Genomic DNA, 19,580 nt, shown 5'->3' with positions numbered 1-19,580 from the left:
GCAACGCACCTGCTGCTTTTCTAATGTTGCGGGTGTCTAAGTTGCTTTCCATCTGGTGACCCGTTTGCTCATTTGCCCCCTTATTTCATAAAAAAAAGCTTAATCATCAGACGCGTAGGTTTGTTCAAAGCTATGTCTCTGAGTGCGTTCACGACGACAAAATGTGACAATGACAGGTTATCAGCTAAAATTAATGGATAGATTTCGCTCAGCGTAAATTAGAAGACTTATAAATCCCTAAGAATATGAAAATAGGAAAGTACTTAAGTTGTTTTCGAAGCAAAACCTCTAAATCTCTCCTCGACAAATCTCTCCTTTCAAAACAGCTCACTAAAAGCGGGGCACATTAAGTCTGATAATTGAAGACGTGAGTGGACGAAGTGGGTAACTAATAATTTGAAAACTTATGTTTTTTTATAAACGGAGGCTTTAGGACCGGGAAAATTATTTGAAAAAAAATGTCGATTTTATTTATAGTATGTTTGTATCCATACTAATATTATAAAGCGGAAGAATTCTTTCAGTGTTAGGTAGCCCATTTATCGAGGAAGGCTTATAGGCTATATTTTATAACGCCAAGACGAAATAATAGGAGCGAATAAATAGAGGAAAATGTGGAAAAAACGGGGGAAATTATTTGAAAGGGCTTATCTCACGAACTACTGGATATTTTTTCTGTTATTTGGCACAGATAAGAAGTAGACCACGTGAAGGATCGTAGGCTATTTTTTGTGGACTAATAATTTGTCTGTGAAATATCTAATTTACGCGGGCGAAGCCGCGCGGAACGTCTAGTAGTAGTATAAAATATATATTTTACCTAGATGGTGAAGTCGGTAAGTAATAAATGAGGTTTGTTCAAATTTTAAGGGGTTAGGTAAAAAATTATTAAGGGATAATTAATGAGTACTTGCTCTTATGTTGTAAAATGTTGGTTACCCACTTCATCCACTCGTGTCTTCAATTGAAGACGTAATGTCTGAGCCGGTGATCAATCCCGGAGACGCGTCCCGGAAAATTCCGGGATTTAGCCCGGGAACGGGGAATCCCTGAGATTCATTAGACGATTACTATGTTATTTTAAGAACCAAATACTTGATTTATATTCAGCACTAATGATGAGATTTTAGATAATAAGTTCTTACTCTACTTGGTTAATTTCAAAAATTGGAACCAAATATACCCATGTCGGGGCTCGGGCCAAAAATAGACGTTTTTTCAGAGCTTAGTTTTTTTTTTCTAAAAAAAACAACTGTCTCATACAAAAGGGCAAGGGCTTATGATGTTTGCGTATTACTTACCCAATTTGGTCGCTACTATATGGTTGCTTACCTAGCTAGTGCTAGGTAAGCAACCACATAGTAGGAATAAAAAAAAAAATATTGTATTATCTAGTGATAATACAATATCTTTTTTTTTAATTCCCATAGTTACGGACGTTTAAAGAGCAGAGAAAGTTTCTTGTCCTACGGAACCCCAAAAAGTTTCCTTTAAAAGGTTTTATACGTAATTTTTCCGAACCTTTTCGAGAGCACCTTAATCGGCCATTTTGTTTACCGGCAAATTCGGTTTCGGTAATTTATCGTCGCTCAGGTGTGACCCAAAAATTGAGTATACATTGTTTTAGTTCCACCATTTTATCAGACCATTTTCTCAATATAAAAGAAACCTCGATTCTCCTATTTAATGCAGCTTTTTTCCTTGTTCGATTCAGTCTATATTTATTCGTCAAATAGTCAACTAGAAGATGCGCGCGGCTCCGCCCGTTTTAAAATAGGATCCCACGATAATCGTAAATTGTTTCGTTAAAAAGTATTCTGAGTCCCGTGGTCTACTCTATGTCCATGCAAAATTTCATCAAAATTGGTTAGGGAGTCTATTTCAGGCAAACATTAAAACTAACACAACTCCAAAGGTTGTGTTAGTTTTACCTTTGTTTAAATATGACGGACTTTGGCCCACCACACATTCCCACCACTGTATCTCCTGTGTCGCCAGGATCGACAGCGGCATCCAACCACGAAAACCCTTTGATATGATCTCAGGGAGCCCGAGGGACATGCTAAAGCTGTCTTGGGACCCGCAAGGAAATTAATCAGAAGAAAATAGGAGTAGGAAGAATTCCAGATTCCCTCCCCAATATAAAGCGGGAGACAGCACAAAGTTGCAGTGACCGAAAGTCAAAGAACTGAAGGAGAGAAGCACCACGGGAATAAACGTTAATAATAATAGTGACTACTACGCTAGAGCTAAATTAATTTATTGTGTTAGACTGTTGCCAATAGTAATTGTGACAAAAACGCTTGAAGGCACGGAAGTTCCTAGCGCTGTCCACGAGATCACCGTAATATGCGACACCAGATGTGCAGAGTAGGTTGTTTAGCATTGTAGTTCTTTCGTCCTGCCAGAGACTGCACTCCCAGAGAACATGATGAGCTGTTTGTTCAAACATGTTGCCTTCGGTCGAGCACTCGCACATGGGTGATGCTACCAGATTAAATCCGTAGAGGTTGGCCTTAAAATATCCATGACCGGTCAGGAATTGAGAAACGCAGTGATCAATATCCATCCAATGTTTGGATAGTCGTTCACGAATATTCAAGTACCAAGTCTAAATTGTAATCGGAAACCAATTTACGTTTGTTTGACGTGTATAAGAAAAATACCATCTTGCTTATTGATTGTTTAAATATATTTCTGCAGTCTGCAATGTTTTCACGGTTGAGGCAGCACCAGCATAGACAGAGACAGTAAACAAAACACTTTGTACGGCGTTTGACAACGTCTGTCAAAATTCTGATATGACGTGTGCAACATGTTGGATTTCGGTCGGATTACTGTATACAGTGCTAGTAGCGTCCTCTGCGTAATATTGGACTAGATCGAACCATAACCGAAGCTACTTCATAGAATCAGGGTACACCTGTGACCCAAAAAATGTAGTTTACGTTGTTTTAGTTCGGACATTCTCCCCATAAACGGGTATTCTGGAGTCCCTTTCGGAAAATTGAGTGAAATTGTACATTGTTATGTTTCGCTGACTCGCCAAGAGTTTTCCCTTCGTTTTCCTTTAAAGGGATTTGGGATCGATTGTTGAAATTTTCAAGATTGTTTTATACGTCTACGGCGAAGCTGACGAAGGATTTTGTAAGTTTGTATGTTTGTTCGTTACTTATTGTGTTATTATTTTATTATGTTAGTGTTTACTGATTTGAATAAAGATTACACTATCATATCACTCCATTCTATAAAGACAAAAGTTGGTATGTAAGTATATTGATTACTTCTACACGCAAAAACTGCTGAACGGATTATTATAAAAATTATGGTAGTAGTTAAGACTCTGGATAAACCTATAGGTTACAATTTATCCCGAAAAGTAGTGTTCCCCTGGAACCTAGCTTTAAATTAATGAAGATATAAAATTAAAGTTAGATAGACTTCCTAAACTCCATTAATTTTCTTCTTCATTTATTGAATAAAAATTAAGTAATCATTATTCTCTTTCTGCAGCCGTAAGTGTGTATCAATCTGTCGATCAGTGACAGCTGTGTCGTTAATGCACGTCAAGTCAATTTTATCGATAACCGCCCACAACACTAGCAATGTCATTTATTCGAATTTCGAACGCGTGGCAATTTTTTTTTTTACTAATATGCCTGGATGGTTTTATTTTATCCGGACTTGAAATTCTGTGTCTTGAGAAAGTTTTTTTTTCAAAAGTTATCAGATACGGTAACAAATTACAATAAGTAGTTTACTTACCTACTAAATAAATACTTGAATAATAATAGGTTAATAGTTAATGGAATCAGGCGGTACTTTGCGGAAATCCATAGTTTAAATTTAGTTTGTTTTTATTTTTAGCAATATTCCGCGAAAACAACTTCCACCTTTAAGTAAAAGTATTTTTAATAGGTTAATGTAAAAAAATGTATTTAAGTTGTAACGCACTGTCTGAATTAACTAATCAATTTAATAATAGTATGTTCAATCAAGAAAGTCGGTTATTTCTTAGTTCTATTAGGTACTTATGACCTGAAAACTTATGATATGGTATTGACAATAGTTCTTATTCTAGAATATAGGTTAAAACTTATTCTAGAATATAGGTTCCAGTAAGTTTGACTATTTAATCAGAGTCAGGACAAAAATCGTGTTTCACGTCGCTCAATAAGGTTTAATTTCGAATACAGCGAGTCAAACTAATGCAATGGCATCGTAAATACTCAATAGCTGATTGAAAAGCATTTTTACGAGACGTCGTTCCACGTCACGTTTTATTCCATACGTTCGCTACGTCGCGTCCCCTAGTTGCAACTTGCAAATACTGCCCTAAAACTTGCTGGTTCTATAAAAAAATAGCTTTTGTATGCAGAAATAGAAAATTTCAGGGTAAAATTTATGCAAGTTTCAACTTTTAACTTTGAAAACCCATTACTTATTTTGAAAACCATTTCGTTGGTTTGAAACTGTTTTAAATAAAGTATAAGCCACAGATTTTTATAATTTTGCATCTAATTTATTATTTTAAGGCAAAACAATTTACGGTTCTTAAGGCAAACGTACCTATAAATATTTAGCATTACAGTTCACACGAGCAAATCTCAAAATATTTAATTATACTATCGATATAGATAGATAAAATCGATACTAAAACATCCCTATCTTGTCAGGCGATTAAAACAAAATTACAAAATTAATTAGGAGCGTCTGCCCATCACTAGCCCGTTAACGTTAAATATCACGTCTAGGTGACTAGGGATGGGACATAATTACGTTAATCTTAATATATTGTTATGGCTAGTGCTGGGATACTTAAGGAAGAACTTAGAGACATATTTTATTGATTACTTTAGTAGACTTGCCATAATAGACGGATAGAAAATGTTTGGACTTTAGGACAAAACCTTCACTAATTAGTTAGTTTCACTAGTTAATTAGTTATTCAGAGATAGAACTTTTTTTTATATGGGGTTGGAATTTATCAAAATCCTTTCTTAGCGGATGCCTACGTCATAACATCTACCTGCATGCTAAATTTCAGCCCGAGCCATCCAGTGATTTGGGCTGTGCGTTGATAGATCACTATGTCAATCAGTCAGTCAGTCACCTTTGAGTTTTATATATAAAAAGATGTAACCTAAATCCCTGCAGTCTCTTTGTGTATATAATATATTTATTAATAAGAGGGTTAGTTTAAATTTTATATCGACAGATTGTTATAGTTAGTTAATAAATATTTCAGAAACTAAAGTCTAGCTTAATTTCATTATTACAATTTGAAGGCGGTGCTTGTGTTCTTTGTGAAGGTAGAATACTTAAGCCCGCGAGCTAGAAAGTGGTGGTATACAGCAAAGTATAAAGTTCATACTTTGGAATTCGTTAAGAGGATACACCAGGGGCGAGTGAAATTGAAAATAGGTATTTGAAAATGTATTGCTGTGGGATGTGGGTGGGTGGGTGGGAGACTTGAGATTGGTGAGACACCAATCTCAAGTCTCCCACCGCAGAGCGCGATAGAGAAAACACGACAAAAGTTCTAATAAAAGAACAGAAAATCTTCGATTCGTTGTCCGCTGATTCCTTCTCCAAAACTTAACCGATTTAAGTAATTTTTTCATTAAGAATTAAAGCAAGGCTTGAGCTGTGTTCCTATGTTTTTTTTTTTTTGTATATTCTAGCCAGTTTTGTTTTCTGGGTGTTTGAACACAGAGGAAAATCTGGCCATTTTTTTGGGATTTTGGACGTTCTTATCTTTTTTAATAATTAAATTATGAAAAAAAAAGAAAACATAGGGACATGCTAATAGTGGCCATAGATATTCAGGAAAAAATCATAACTCTACCGGTATTATCCAGGGAGGAAACAGGGGACAGCGTTTGTATGGAAAAACGGCGGTGTGGAATCCTCTTAAGGATATACATAATTATAAAATAATTATTATTAATACTCTGACGGCCGCACTCACAGAAGTTTAATGAGTAGTTCACTTTAATTTAATGAAGATTTTGACATAAACTTCACACATTTAAGCTGTTAGCTATTTAGTATTTTTTTACCGAAGAAAATCTTTTATAAACGCGACACTATTTTTCGTCATTGTTTAATTTTGTTAAATAAATCTTTAAATAGTTTTCGTTACAAAGCATATTTAATTTTCATACTTTGTAAGAGCATATCAAGAAATCCTGGAAAATTCTGGCCGCCTACCATCTAATAGGTAGGTACCCATCTTAATTCTTACCATTGACATGATTGTTATTATTAGCTAACGGCAGTATGTCAATGTTTACTTGTCAGTATGTCTGTCACGTAGCTCCGGAACGACCAACACATTGTTTAAACAAGGCTTAATTAACAGTTAAACGTGTAAACAATTGATATTAGTCATCAATCATCATCATCACTTTAATTATTATACGATTAGGATCTATACATAGATTACATAGGTATCTCAGATTATTGCTAAAATATGGCGTTCATTACCCAGTATAAAGCGTATATTATAAGGATATATTTTTAAGTAATGTTATTCTTTGTAAGTATAATAAACTATGAAGAATCTACGTCTTCAAAGCGTAAAACAGTGTGCAGTAATCCTTAGAAACTTTTACATAAATTTTACATTATTATTTATCAAATAAAACATAAACAAATATTGAACTTAATTTAAACAGCATTTAAAACCACATACAAATCTAAATATATAAAACTCAAAGGTGACTGACTGACATGGTGATCTATCAACGCACAGCCCAAACCACTGAACGTAACGGGCTGAAATTTTGCATGCAGGTAGATGATATGACGTAGGCATCCGCTAAGAAAGGATATTAAATCAATTCTACCCCCAAGGGGTTAAAATAGGGGATGAAAGTTTGTATATAATAATACTTCTTAACGCGAGCGAAGCTGCGGGCAAAAGCTCGTATTAATTATAATTATTTTCAAGTTTCGGCCTTAATTGTCTGCGACTTTTCAACTTTTTTTACTACAAAATATTTAAACTTTTAAGAAATATTTTTGGTACTTATTTAAATATTTTGTAGTAAATTTACTATTTATTTAAATATTTTTTAGTGTTTTACTATATTTTTTTGTGTTTAAATATTTAGTTATAAAACTACAAAATATTTAAACACTGAAAAATATTTTTTAGTACTTATTTAAATATTTTGTAGTAAATTTTTACGCAGGAACCTAGGTAATTACTATTTTAAGCTGAAAAATAACTCAAACATGTTATATATTTTCTTATGAGAAAATGATTTTGGTATTACGTATGTATGAGAATTTCGATGGTACCCGGCCTCTTAAGAATCAGAAAGACAAAACTATGTGTGTACATTTTGTAGATCATTTTATCACTAAAGGGGGTTAAAAAACCCTTAAACCCTACTAACAACCCAAGCCCCCCTAGTGAAACTATTTTTACAAAAACACATCAAATTCTCGAAGATAAACTATAAACTTGAAGGGCGTCCCTAATCTCCAAAGGGCCCTAAACGGAGGGACAGATAATGTTACGTTTGAGGTACGGGACCCAAGTATTTGGTATGGCTTTACAGGTGTAATACGTAACCCTAAACTCTATTTACATGATATTAGTAGCTGACACGACAAAAAGGTTGGGCCTGTTTCACCACTTTCTGATAAAATGCCGAATAGGCTATTCACAACTTTTTGAAAGTTTTTCCATACTTGATCTGTGAAGTTAAGTGGTGGATAGCCTATCCGGCACTTATCAGGTAATGGTGAAACAGTCCCTTAGTATTATATTTTAAAACGAGCTTTTGAACCCCTTGGGGTTGGAATTTTTCAAAATCCTTTCTTAGCGTAAAATGTACGGTCCCCGCGCGATAAACGAGTTTTGACGCAAGTCGCAACGGAGTTGCGGGCGTCATCTAGTGTATTATAAATGTGAAAGTGTGTCGGTCTGTCTATCTGTAGCAGGTTGTATATATGTATATATATGTATATATATATGTATATGTATATATATATATATATATATATATATATATATATATATATATATATATATATATATATATATATATATATATATATATATATATATATATATATATATATATATATATAGGTGTCGCCCTTAGAGTATACATTAGCAAGCTATAGAGCGCGCGCATCGCTCGTTCCCCGTTGTGCCGATCGTAAGCAGAAGTTCTATAGATACTTGTCAAACGTATAACGCAAGTCTAGTGATGTTCCATGCGCCATCGTAAGACGCTTATAGGAAAATATGTTCACACTCGTGCTTACAGTTCATACCTTGTTAGAAGCACTCTCTAGCTTCCTATAATGTATACTCTATGGTGTCGCCTATCACATTTTTTTTTTAAGTATTTATTCCCTTAATTTACAACATTATGTCCTTATCCTAAAAACCGCCAAACTGCATTTCAGTTTGTTGGCGATAATTTTCGGCAACCTGCTACAGATAGACAGACCGACACACTTTCACATTTATAATACACTAGATGACGCCCGCAACTCCGTTGCGACTTGCGCCAAAACTCGTTTATCGCGCGGGGACCGTACATTTTTCGGAACAAAAAGTATCATATGTCCTTAACCGGGACTCAAAGTATCTCCGTGCCAAATTTCAGCAAAATCGGTTCAGCGGTTTGGGCGTGAAGACCTCTTCACGCCCAAACCGTTGAACCGATTTTGCTGTATAAATGCGAAAGAGTGTCTGTTTGTTACCTAACAAACAGACACTCTTTCGCATTTATAATATAAGTATGGAATATGGATATTAGGAAGGAATTACGTGGTAGAGCCATGCTTCGGCACGAATAGGCCGGCTCGACCGGAGAAATACCACGTTCTCACAGAAAACCGGCGTGAAACAGCGCTTGAGCTGTGTTTCGCCGAGTGAGTGAGTTTACCGGAGGCCCAATCCCCTACCCTATTCCCTTCCCTACCCTTCCCTATTGCCTCTTAAAAGGCCAGCAACGCACCTGCAGCTCTTCTGATGTTGCGAGTGTCCATGGGCATAAAAAGAAGTTAAAACTAATATGACTTATTAATCTTTCCGAGAATTCTTTCTTGTAGCGGACATCTTAATACTATTTATTGACTATAATTTGTATTCCAAAATGTACTTGATCCATACATTTGCGTAAATACGTTTGTTGATCTTTATGTTACGCCGGACATCGGACACAAACATACTGATAAAATCTGATGGGGAGTAATGGGTGTCGTGGTATTCATACCAATTGGATAGATAAGAATCTCCCTTTTTAAAGTCGGTGAAAACAGTAGGTATTACAATGGAAATGCAAAAATAGTAATCCAAAAATTTTAAGACGCGAAATTGAAAATTTGCCATTATAATAATATTATGTACTTAGTTATTTGTGACAAGAAATTATTAATGAGATGATATTGTAAGAAAAAAATGCGTTAACTTATATCTACTTACATTTTTAACTTCTTATGTCATTATAGTCCCAAATACCTTTTAGTAGAGTTAAAGTAGAGACTTTTAATGCTTCGATCGCGGATTCCAGGAAATGCTATTGTATTCTATTGTTGTCGCGATCACCGGTGCTCTTATGAGGCTTGAAGAATTATTTTACTCCGCTTTTTAGTTTTTGTGTCGACTGATCTTTGCAAAATAATATTAACTTAAGTATATCAGCTGTTCGTATTATACCTAATATTATAAAGTGTGAAAAAAATTGTGAAATTTCGGGAAATCTTTTTCTTATCTACATTTGGGCAGCATAACGTACGTCGGCGAACGTCGTTCTCTATCGGTCCCCTTCAGGATATTTGTGAGATTGAGATAGCAGTGGTCGGCCCACGCTCGCACGGGGAAGGGCAGATTGGCAAAAACCTCACGTAAGTCCTCGAGCGTAGGGCTGGCACAAACGAGAAAATTTTAATATAAAAATAATAATTTGGTAGCACTAAAACGAGACAGAAAGTGAATCGCCAGTTAAAGAGGTTTCTTGCTTTATATTCCACTTTAATTAATAATTATGTACATAAGTGTCGTAAATAAGTGGATAGAGTAGATTTTGTTAAAATAACTAAAATATAGCTAATGTATGCTAAACTATTCCCGTAATTCAAATGTCGATTGACCAAAATAATGCAAAAAAGCTCATCAATTACAAGAATTTTGAGTAGCCAAAGCGTACAAAACTTTTTAATGTATTCAATGGCACATTAAATTGAATTACAATATATTAATACGTTTAAAAAAAATAATTTTTGTAGGTATTGATAACCCTAACCTGAAGTTGACTCAGCCAAATTGCAGCTAATGCGACTTGACAAATATCTAGATTGCTTCTACCACCTATTTCATTCTGTTCTAATACCGCGTATGGAAGAAACTAAAGGCTGGGTTAAAAAGAGATAAAATATCGTGTTCTCTCTCTCCTTTTTGTTTTTAAGAATGAAAATTATTGTTTTATGTTTTGAAAAAAAATGTATGTAATATTATTATATTTAATATGCAAAAAACATTATTGTCAGTTTAAGGTTAGGTTAAGTCTTTAGGTCTTAAAGAACATACAACTATTGTTTTATGTTCTTTAAGACCTAAAGAGTTTACAGAAAGAAAAACTAAATTTTTCATACTTAAGTTTTAATTATTAAGTCAATATTGACTAGCGATCTACGTAAAAATTAAGGTTTACGTATAACGTTACATTTAACATTTCATAGAAAGTTTTAACAATTACGTCCGATCGTCCACGACGCAATCAACTTCTAACGAATTGTGTAAATAACAACTCTATATTTATTTTGTAACCTTTCAATTAAAAATAGTGCAGCAATAGAAACTGAACCTTAACTCCCACGCTTAGAGCACAATTCAGATTAACCGAAACAAACAATGTTCTAGGGCAGGGGTTCCCAAACTGTGCACCGCGGCGCCTAGCGGGGCTAAAATGGTCACGTTTAGCTCAATTTACAAATTGAATAGTCAAAACTGTCAAACTCACGAATGTCAAATTAGTACGAATTTAGACATCTGAATTGCAAGCAGAGTGTCAATTATGCGATTTTTAAAAAAAAAATAATATTATGATTCACAATATGATTCTCCAAAGCGACCATTTTAGCCCCGCTGATGCGCCGTGGAAAGGCAAGACGGGCGAATCGTATCCGAAACCACAAAATGTGGTATAAAATTGATTGATGATTGATGAATAAATATTAATTTGTCAATTATCGTTAACCTGCTTAACCTAAGTATAATCAGGTGTTTATTAATTATTTACGCGTTTAGGTACGGCGGCGCGGCGCGGGCGGCGGAGAGCGCGGCAGGTGCAACTTGCCTCTCGTCTCCTGCGGGTTCGCGTCGTGATTAAGTTATTGAAGTTATTACATAAAGTACACATAATATATAAAGCACTTATACTTAGCAATTAGTACACAATATGTCTGTAGACCTATATGTATATTATTTTGTATTATATATTTATTAAAAGAGGACTGGTGAGTGTATTGTGCGGTCTGTCATTCACCTGACAGTCTGGATCTACTGAAAATCAGGGACTGCGAACCGCGGTCACTACCTGAGTGGATGCCAATTCAGTTTTTGGTCATTACACTCCCTGCCTTGCTTCGTTGGACTTTAAAATCTTATTATGCCATTAATAAATATATGCATAATATTTTTGTATTGTCGTATACACTATACACTGTAACATTTACTTATTGTGTAATATGGATTGTTTTGTATTCTATATCTGCAATCTTGTACTAGTACGTTAAATTTATTTATTTTTGTCTTTTAATTGTATTATTCTTGTGGTGTAATGGTCAAAAAAGGGGAATAAACGTTTATTTATTTTATTTATTTATTTATTTAAGTATATTTTTGTAATAGCTAGGTAGAGTTATAGGGCGCCGTGACAAAATATTGTGACTTGTAACTGCGCCGCAGGCTGAAAAAGATTGGGAACCCCTGTTCTAGGGATATTATCTAGGGAAACTTGTGTAAAGCGATTTGAACTTTGCACTCCGGTAATTAAATCTAAAGTCGCCTGCGGAGCGCCACAAAGGACGTATGACACTACGTCAAAATCGAGTGTTCCATTTTCGAATTCGGCGTTCTAATTGGCGCGTGACTCGTCCATGTTGATCTAATCAGCGAGTGTAATTTGTGTTTTCGCCATTTTGATTTTGTGCTTTGTTCGATTCGAAATTCGCATTGATAGTTTTAATTAAGATCGTCTTTCGGTTTGGAATTTACAAATTGATCTAGTTGATTTTCACCATTGTAAGGCTTTAAACATTGTAAAACATTATCTTTAGCGTGATTGTAGAGTTCTTTTGGAAACAATATTTGCATGATCTAATTATTGTGTATAGTGACAACTCGAATAAAATTATACCGTATATTGTGACTTTGCTGTGTCCATCTGTCTGTTACTATACTTACTATCTCCTCAACTGTGATAGCTAGACAGTTTTTCTTTGATGATGTATTCCTGTTGCCACTTTTGACTACACCAAATGCCCAAATAATACGTAATTTTGCTCTTTGTCACCCTATGTTAGCCCGACTCGCACTTGGCATTTTATAAGTACCTATTAGGGTTGTTGAGGAAGTGATTATGAGGAAGAGGAGGAGGAAGAGGAATTTTCACGCGTAAATTTAGAGGATGCGGATGAGGAAGAGGATATTTTTTGAGGAAGAGGATGCGGATGAGGAAGCGGAAGAGGAAGCGGATGAGGAAGAGGATGATAGGAAATTATAAATACTAGCGGACCCAACCCAAAAGTCTTTGTTCTGTCTGTACATAACTAGGTACAATGTACATTACACAAAAATTAATTCGAAGGGCATTTTCCAGTGGACCAAACTATGAATCTAACCCATTCTCAAAACACACGCAATAAAGAATCATCAAAATCGGTCCAGCAATTAAGGAGGAGTTCAGTAACTAGTCTAAGAAAATTACTTTCAAAATCGACGATCAGACCGAATAATTCGTGTAGTTTTGAAAGTTGGTACAGTTGTTCCTAAAGGTGTCCAGATGAATATACTAAAAGTCCCCGAGGGTGGGACAAGAGCCGGCGGTGGGGGAGGGGGGGAAAGGTCTCTTTTTCAAGGTTTTTGCACCCTTAAAAATTGCAAAAAAATGAATGCCCCGTACCCCGCCAATCGACCGACCATAAAATTAATTTGAAAGATGTTTACGATAACATAAAAACGTAGTGGTATAGACTCATTCTCCCTGAAGATATTAAAAAAGAATAAATTTAGATAGGATTAACTTTGAAGGAGAAATCACGGGAATACGTTACCTCGATTAACAGTAAATCGGCGTAACGTAGTCCCCTGATTCCTCCTTCAAAATAGAGTCTATCTAATTTTATTTATTTTTTATTATTTTCAGGAAGAGCCTTCCCCCCCTCCCCCACCGCCGGCTCTTGTCCCACCCTCGGGGACTTTTAGTATATTCACCTGGACACCTTTAGGAACAACTGTACCAACTTTCAAAACTACACGAATTATTCTGTCTGAATTCCTTAATTTTCCCAGACTAAACATACACAACGCACACAAAAAAAAAGATGAGTGAATGATACAATTATCTGGCTCTGGCGTGTGCGTTGCCATGATTGGATACGCGATGCGCATGCGCAGTGAAATTCCTCATAAATTCCTCTTAAATTTTGAGGAAGCGATAGCGGAAGAGGATTTTTTTATTTTTATTTATGAGGATGCGGTAACGGTTGAGGAACCCAAAATATTGCGGAACTTCCTCATTATGAGGAAGCGGAAGAGGAATCCTCAGCAACCCTAGTACCTATTAAAGTACAATCTGTCTGTAAATCGGATCTGATAAATTACAGAGGACGCCATTGCATCATTACGTGCGCTACTGTAGTGTCAAAAGAGTAACAGTCTGAATCATTTACCTTGGAAAGGACCCTTATGTCAGTGGCATAAGGCTCAATTTCATAAAACAAGTAGTGTATGGATGTAAACTATCATTTTAAAATATTGAAAATCCTTAAAAATGTGTTCACACTCTCAAATTTAGAGTTTCGAGTTTAGAGAAGTGATTTCTTCTCATCTCTACCGTTTAGTGCCTGTCCAGATCAGGCGTTTTACGTGTGAAGTCCATTCGCGCGTTTCAATTTCGATTGTATCCAGATACCGCGTTTTATGCGCGTTTTTACGCTGCAAATATGGACTCGAAGTTATCTCGCTCGTCCATTCGCAATGGACTCGACGATGCAAATTGCAATGGCATCCAAGTATCTCGACACTCGCGCGTTTTACGGGCGAGTCGAGAGTCCCGCTCATTGCAAGCGTTTTACGCGCTAGTAAGAAAACGCGCGTAGGCATCTGGACGAAATATATTATGTCTAAGCTCAGATAGTATCTCGGGTACTGTCGTAAATCGGTTCAGGGGTTTGAAAGTAAAGACCAAAGAGGTATCGAAAAAAATAGGTACCATCTATAATATAAAAATGAGTCGCTGAATGTGTTGCTAAGCGCAAAACTCGAGAACGGTTGGACCGATTTCGCTAATTCTTTTTTTTAAATATTCCTTGAAGTACGAGGATGGTTCTTACGGAGAGAAAAATTCTAAAAAAAATCCTGAAAAAGTCTAAAAACAACACTTTTCTATACTCCCATACAAAAGATTTGTGATAATACTTAAAAGTCAAATATATAAAAATGGATTTTCAATTGTGTTAGTAACGCTAAAACTCGAAAACGGCTGAACGGGTTGGGCTAATTTTAGTCTTAAAATATTCGTAGAAGTCCAGGGAAGGTTTTAAAGTGACACGAAGTTCACCGGGACAGCTAGTTTATTATTTGTAGGGACTAGGGTTACTTCCAGCGCAGATTTTTTTGTACCAAGTCGGGACTTTGAAACTTTTTGAGAAAAAAAGCGGGATTCTTCAGTCAAAAGCGGGACAATGTAAAAAAAGGTATAAAATCAAAAGTTTTTTTAATTTTTTATCTTTTTATTTGCGTTAGAATAACGTTTACGTGACAAACGGTAGCTAAAGTAACCAAGGAACCACTCTACCTCCCACACCATTATCTTCAATAGTCATTACGCATCTCTCTTTCTCAGCACGCTGCATGTACGTTCGGGACATATAATTTTGATGAAAAAATCGGGACGTCCCGCCAAAATCGGGACGTCTGGCAACCCTGGTTCCGTAATCCGTCGTTCTTTTCGGCTTTCCCTTAGACTACTTTTTTGTCTTTTCCTCTCAATATCACAACTCACAACAGTACCACATACAACTAACAATAACTCTCTCTTCCAGACTGCGTCCACATACAACTCTACAAGGATCTAAAAGAGAGACAGAAGAACGGTCAGACGAAGGCATCTCTCTCCCTCCAGCAGTACTTGGGCTTTGAGTCGGGGTTCACCCTGGACAAGGAGTCCAATACCCTGGCTATACTGTGCGAGGACGTGGTCCCCGTGCTGGCGTTTGATACCCGAGAGATACTCATACAATGGAGGGTTAAGGTATGTTTTATGAAATGGTTCTGAGTTTTTTGACAGGAGATCCTATCAATAGCGTTGATTGGCTAAGATTTTGCCAATAATTGAAAGCACTAGTGAAAACACCACCATCGAAATACCGTAATGTCAACGTAAACTCATGTTTTCGGGGTGCATAAAATTGATCTCGCATTAACTTTTCATTATTAGATGGCAAAATGTACGGCTCCTCGTCAATTTCTGATCTAGTAGAAACGCACCCTGAGTGACTTATCAGACAGAGAGCGCTCACGCGGACAAGCATTGAAGCGGTCAGTTCTTTATGTCATCAGTCATCACAAAGAACGTAAAACTGACCGCTTCAACGCTTGACCACGTGACTGTCTGATAGTTCCTAATCCCCCCCATTTCCCCCAGGTACAACACAACTTAGGCAGCAGTCGAGAGTTCGCAGCCGTGGTGATCTCCGCTCCATCAGCTGCAGGTGTCAAGGCGGGGCCGGTGCGGCTGCACGCGTGCGGCCCGCGACTCGCGCTGACGGTCGCCAGGCCGCCGGAGATTGTCGCGTTGTGGGATGTTAAGCTGCTGAGGTAAGTTGGTTTAAATTTATTATAACGCCTCCGTGGTCCAGTGGTTCTTGATTCGGAAGTCGTGGGTTCTATTCCCACGTTGGAAACATGTTTCATTAGGACAATGCAGGCTTATCGCCTGATTGTCTGATAAGTGGGTGATCCATGCATCGGATGGGTATGTAAAAAGTCGATCCTGCGCCTGATCTTTCGCCAGTCGTGTCGGTCGTCCGTCCCGCTGGGTTATTACTTATGAGAGTAAAGGAATAGAGAGTGTTCTGTACTGAAAATAAAAATTGAAAATATTTTTGAATTAGTTATTAGTTTACAGTCAACGAAATGGGTTTATCAGGTAGCGTAAGGAAAATCGTGTGTTGTGATTTTAACGAATTTCGTTAATTTCGTGCCTTGTAATTACAATTAAAATAAGCGTAAATTGATTTTAAATCGCTGCACATTTCTTTCGAAGTCATTATTATAAATTACTAGATGTTGCCTGGACATCCGTTTATTGTGCGTTTTAAACATGAAGAGGTAAAAAACAGGCATGCTTTCGCATTTTCAATTAGTGTAGATTGAGCATCAAACATAATGCTACGAAAAGCAAATCTGCTAAAGTACCAATATGGTAATGTCTGTCTCTTTCGTCGTAATCTAGAATCGATATCTTATCGATGCTATCTGTCACTACTTACGGCCGTTCCCAATATTTGATCTATCTCTGGTTTTGCCCTACTAGAGATAGGAATAGCTCACAATTGACATAAAATATATGTCTCTAATGTCTAATGTGAGTTATTCCTATCTCTAGTAGGGCAAAACCAGAGATAGATCAAATATTGGGAACGGCCTTTAATGTATTGCTGATCTTGAGTTCTCGCACTCAGAGTTGGTTATTTTATTCTTCTTCTTTCGGCGTCACAGATTACTAAACAGTTACTACGTAATCCGCGTTTTAGGCAAAAACTTCTATTTAAATAGAAGTCTTTGGTTTTAGGAGTCATCATTTTGTTCCGCATAGTTTTCATTGCGACATGCTCAAAGTGATGAATGAACGAGTGATCGAGTGAACCGATCGATCACTCGTTGCGTAGTTAAGTGCTCAAATTAACATTTGAACAGTTTTGGGCATTCGTCATCGGAAAATGACGTGTGACACCAATTATGCACTAATGACTGAGTTTTGTCTGTGTGTATGTGTGGCTTTGTATCTCGTTTTGTCCACTGACAGATGGTTTTAAGGGCTCATTTTCTGTAATGGATGAAGGAACATTTGTTATTATTTATTGGGTAATAATAATTACTCCATGAAGAGAGACTTACCGTGTATAACTTATGCAATAATTTACAATACAATTTATTACTAATATTATAAAAGGGTATGTCTGTCTATATGTTTGTCGATCTGACTCTTCCTGAAAACTTAGTTAATTTGTGTACTGCGAGAGAACATGGTTTTGTAAGAACTAGAGATCGCCCAATGGTCGAAATTCGACCTTAGTTTCAACGACATTAGGACTACTACGTATAATTTGCAAAAAAATATTGACTTTATCATATTTTTTTTTTCTACTCTCGTCTCGAGGGACTCAGCTGATATCTCAGACTGGCCGTGTAAGCATTGTCTAATAGTATCTAAGATTCAATAAAAAAAACTATAATCTATTTTCAATTTGTCAACTTGTTGTCAACAGACTTCTACCGTAAATAAAAGAGTATGATTCGTATATATAGGTTTGTAACTCAATAATCTGTCATCTTCTTGAGTGTGCAAATTGTAGTGTGTGTAATGTTTTATTTGTTAAAAAAATGTATGATAAAAGCATAATTTCAAAATAATATTAGCTCGATGCACTCCTTCACCATATAATCTATAACTGTGCAAAATTTCATTCACCTACGTTTCCGCATTTTTCGTCAAAAGGGATACAAAGTTTTTCGCTTGCGTATTAATATATAGAGATACATTTCGTAAAATGTAACACTGTTTCCTAATAACGTTTAAATTACAGCTTTGCGTTTTTTGACCTAGTATCGGTTCTAAAGTTCGTCAACTTCTCTGGCCCTCTGCCCTTCAGGTACAAACTGTCCTCGAGGACCAGCCCTCCGCCCTTGTTGACCGTCTTCATAAATCATGCGATGTTTGCCGGCGCGCCCGCCTGCCTGCGTCATACTCCTAAAACAATCACCTTATTGCTAGGCCCTACGTACTTGTATGGATACGAAGATAAAATTGCGCAGTTTCGTTACAGCATAACCTTGGACCAAGGTTACACCGTCAGTCTAGCATCAGTTCAGTCCATCAATCTGAGACTGACACCAGAATGACGGCTGAAAAATAAAAAAAAATATCAGCCCGTCTATCAACCGTTTAGATGACCATTCTCCCGTCATTGATCCTGACCAAACTGATCGACTAAAGTCTAAACTGATGGCAGACTGACCGTGTAACAACGGCCGCAACCACAAAACGCCACCACAAGCATAATTTCTTATAGTTTTTATATGGACAAAGTTGAAGCCAGTGGCCGCCGCCATACACTGCTCGCTTCTTTTGACCTGCAGCGGCCACTAAACACTGCCACACGGAACTGCGCGTTTCCCCATTCTTATCATAATATTATTATATTCGCCGTGTATTCAGGAGGCCTACCATGAAACCGTTTTGAGACTCAAACAATCGAATGAGAAAGCCGCGTCCTGCTCTAAAAAACGTGAAACGACGTTGTTAGTTTTGAGTCTCAAAACGGTTTCGTGGTACGGGTACGTGGCCGGATTTATATTTTTTATGAGTAAAGGCCACTTTAATTTTGCCGCCCCTATGTACGAACTCTGCCGCCATCCTAAGACGCTGCCGGCCCATAGGACGATGCCGCCTATGGGCCATGGCCTATACTGCCTATACATAAATCCAGAGCTGCATAGTATTCGTAAGTGTCGACCACCGGCCACATGTGGCTGCCTCGCGCCACTTTTTATCTGCAGATAGCTAGCTACCTTTGTAACTGCTTTCTGCAGTGGCGGCCCCGGGGTGGTATTTTTTCGTTAGACAAAGATCTGCCGCCCAGGGCCTCGCGAAGACCTTCCGCCCGGGGCCTCGCAATTGGTAAGGCCGCCAATGGTTTCTAGCTTTTTGTGGCGGCGTTTGTGGTTCGCGGACCCTTAACTGCGACAAAATATTATATTGAACCCAAAATATGGCAATAACAGAAGTAATATCACAATCTGCATTCACATTGGAACAAGTAAAACAAAAGATGTCGTATCGAGGAGTTCTGAACAAGTTCCTTAGCTCGGGGCTGTTTGTTCTGAGACGTCTATACTTAATATGAGTTCCACGTTATTAAAATTTTAAAGTTTTCAAGAGGCTTGAAACATTTATATATTTTATACGTGGGAGAGCCATGCTTTGACACGAATGGGCCGGCTCGACCGGAGAAATACCACGTTCTCACAGAAAACCGGCGTGAAACAGCGCTTGCGCTGTGTTTCGCCGAGTGAGTGAGTTTACCGGAGGCCCAATCCCCTA

At 37.1% G+C, this 19,580-nt stretch overlaps 1 protein-coding gene across 2 annotated transcripts in view; it reads left to right on the top strand.

Annotated features, from left to right (window-relative positions):
- The window catches only part of LOC121735161, a 140,463-nt gene that overhangs the window by 99,763 nt on the left and 21,120 nt on the right, over positions 1-19,580 (top strand). For both annotated transcript variants that reach the window (XM_042125840.1, XM_042125839.1), the window contains exons 4-5: positions 15,298-15,506; positions 15,900-16,072. In XM_042125840.1, the coding sequence (XP_041981774.1) occupies positions 15,298-15,506; positions 15,900-16,072 (382 nt within the window). The remainder of the gene's footprint in view (positions 1-15,297; positions 15,507-15,899; positions 16,073-19,580) is intronic.

The sequence above is a fragment of the Aricia agestis genome, chromosome 17 (genome assembly GCF_905147365.1).
Source record: "Aricia agestis chromosome 17, ilAriAges1.1, whole genome shotgun sequence".
Lineage (NCBI taxonomy): Eukaryota > Metazoa > Arthropoda > Insecta > Lepidoptera > Lycaenidae > Aricia > Aricia agestis.
The sequence above is the reverse complement of the archived record's forward strand: the minus strand, read 5'-3'. Positions and strand labels throughout refer to the sequence as shown.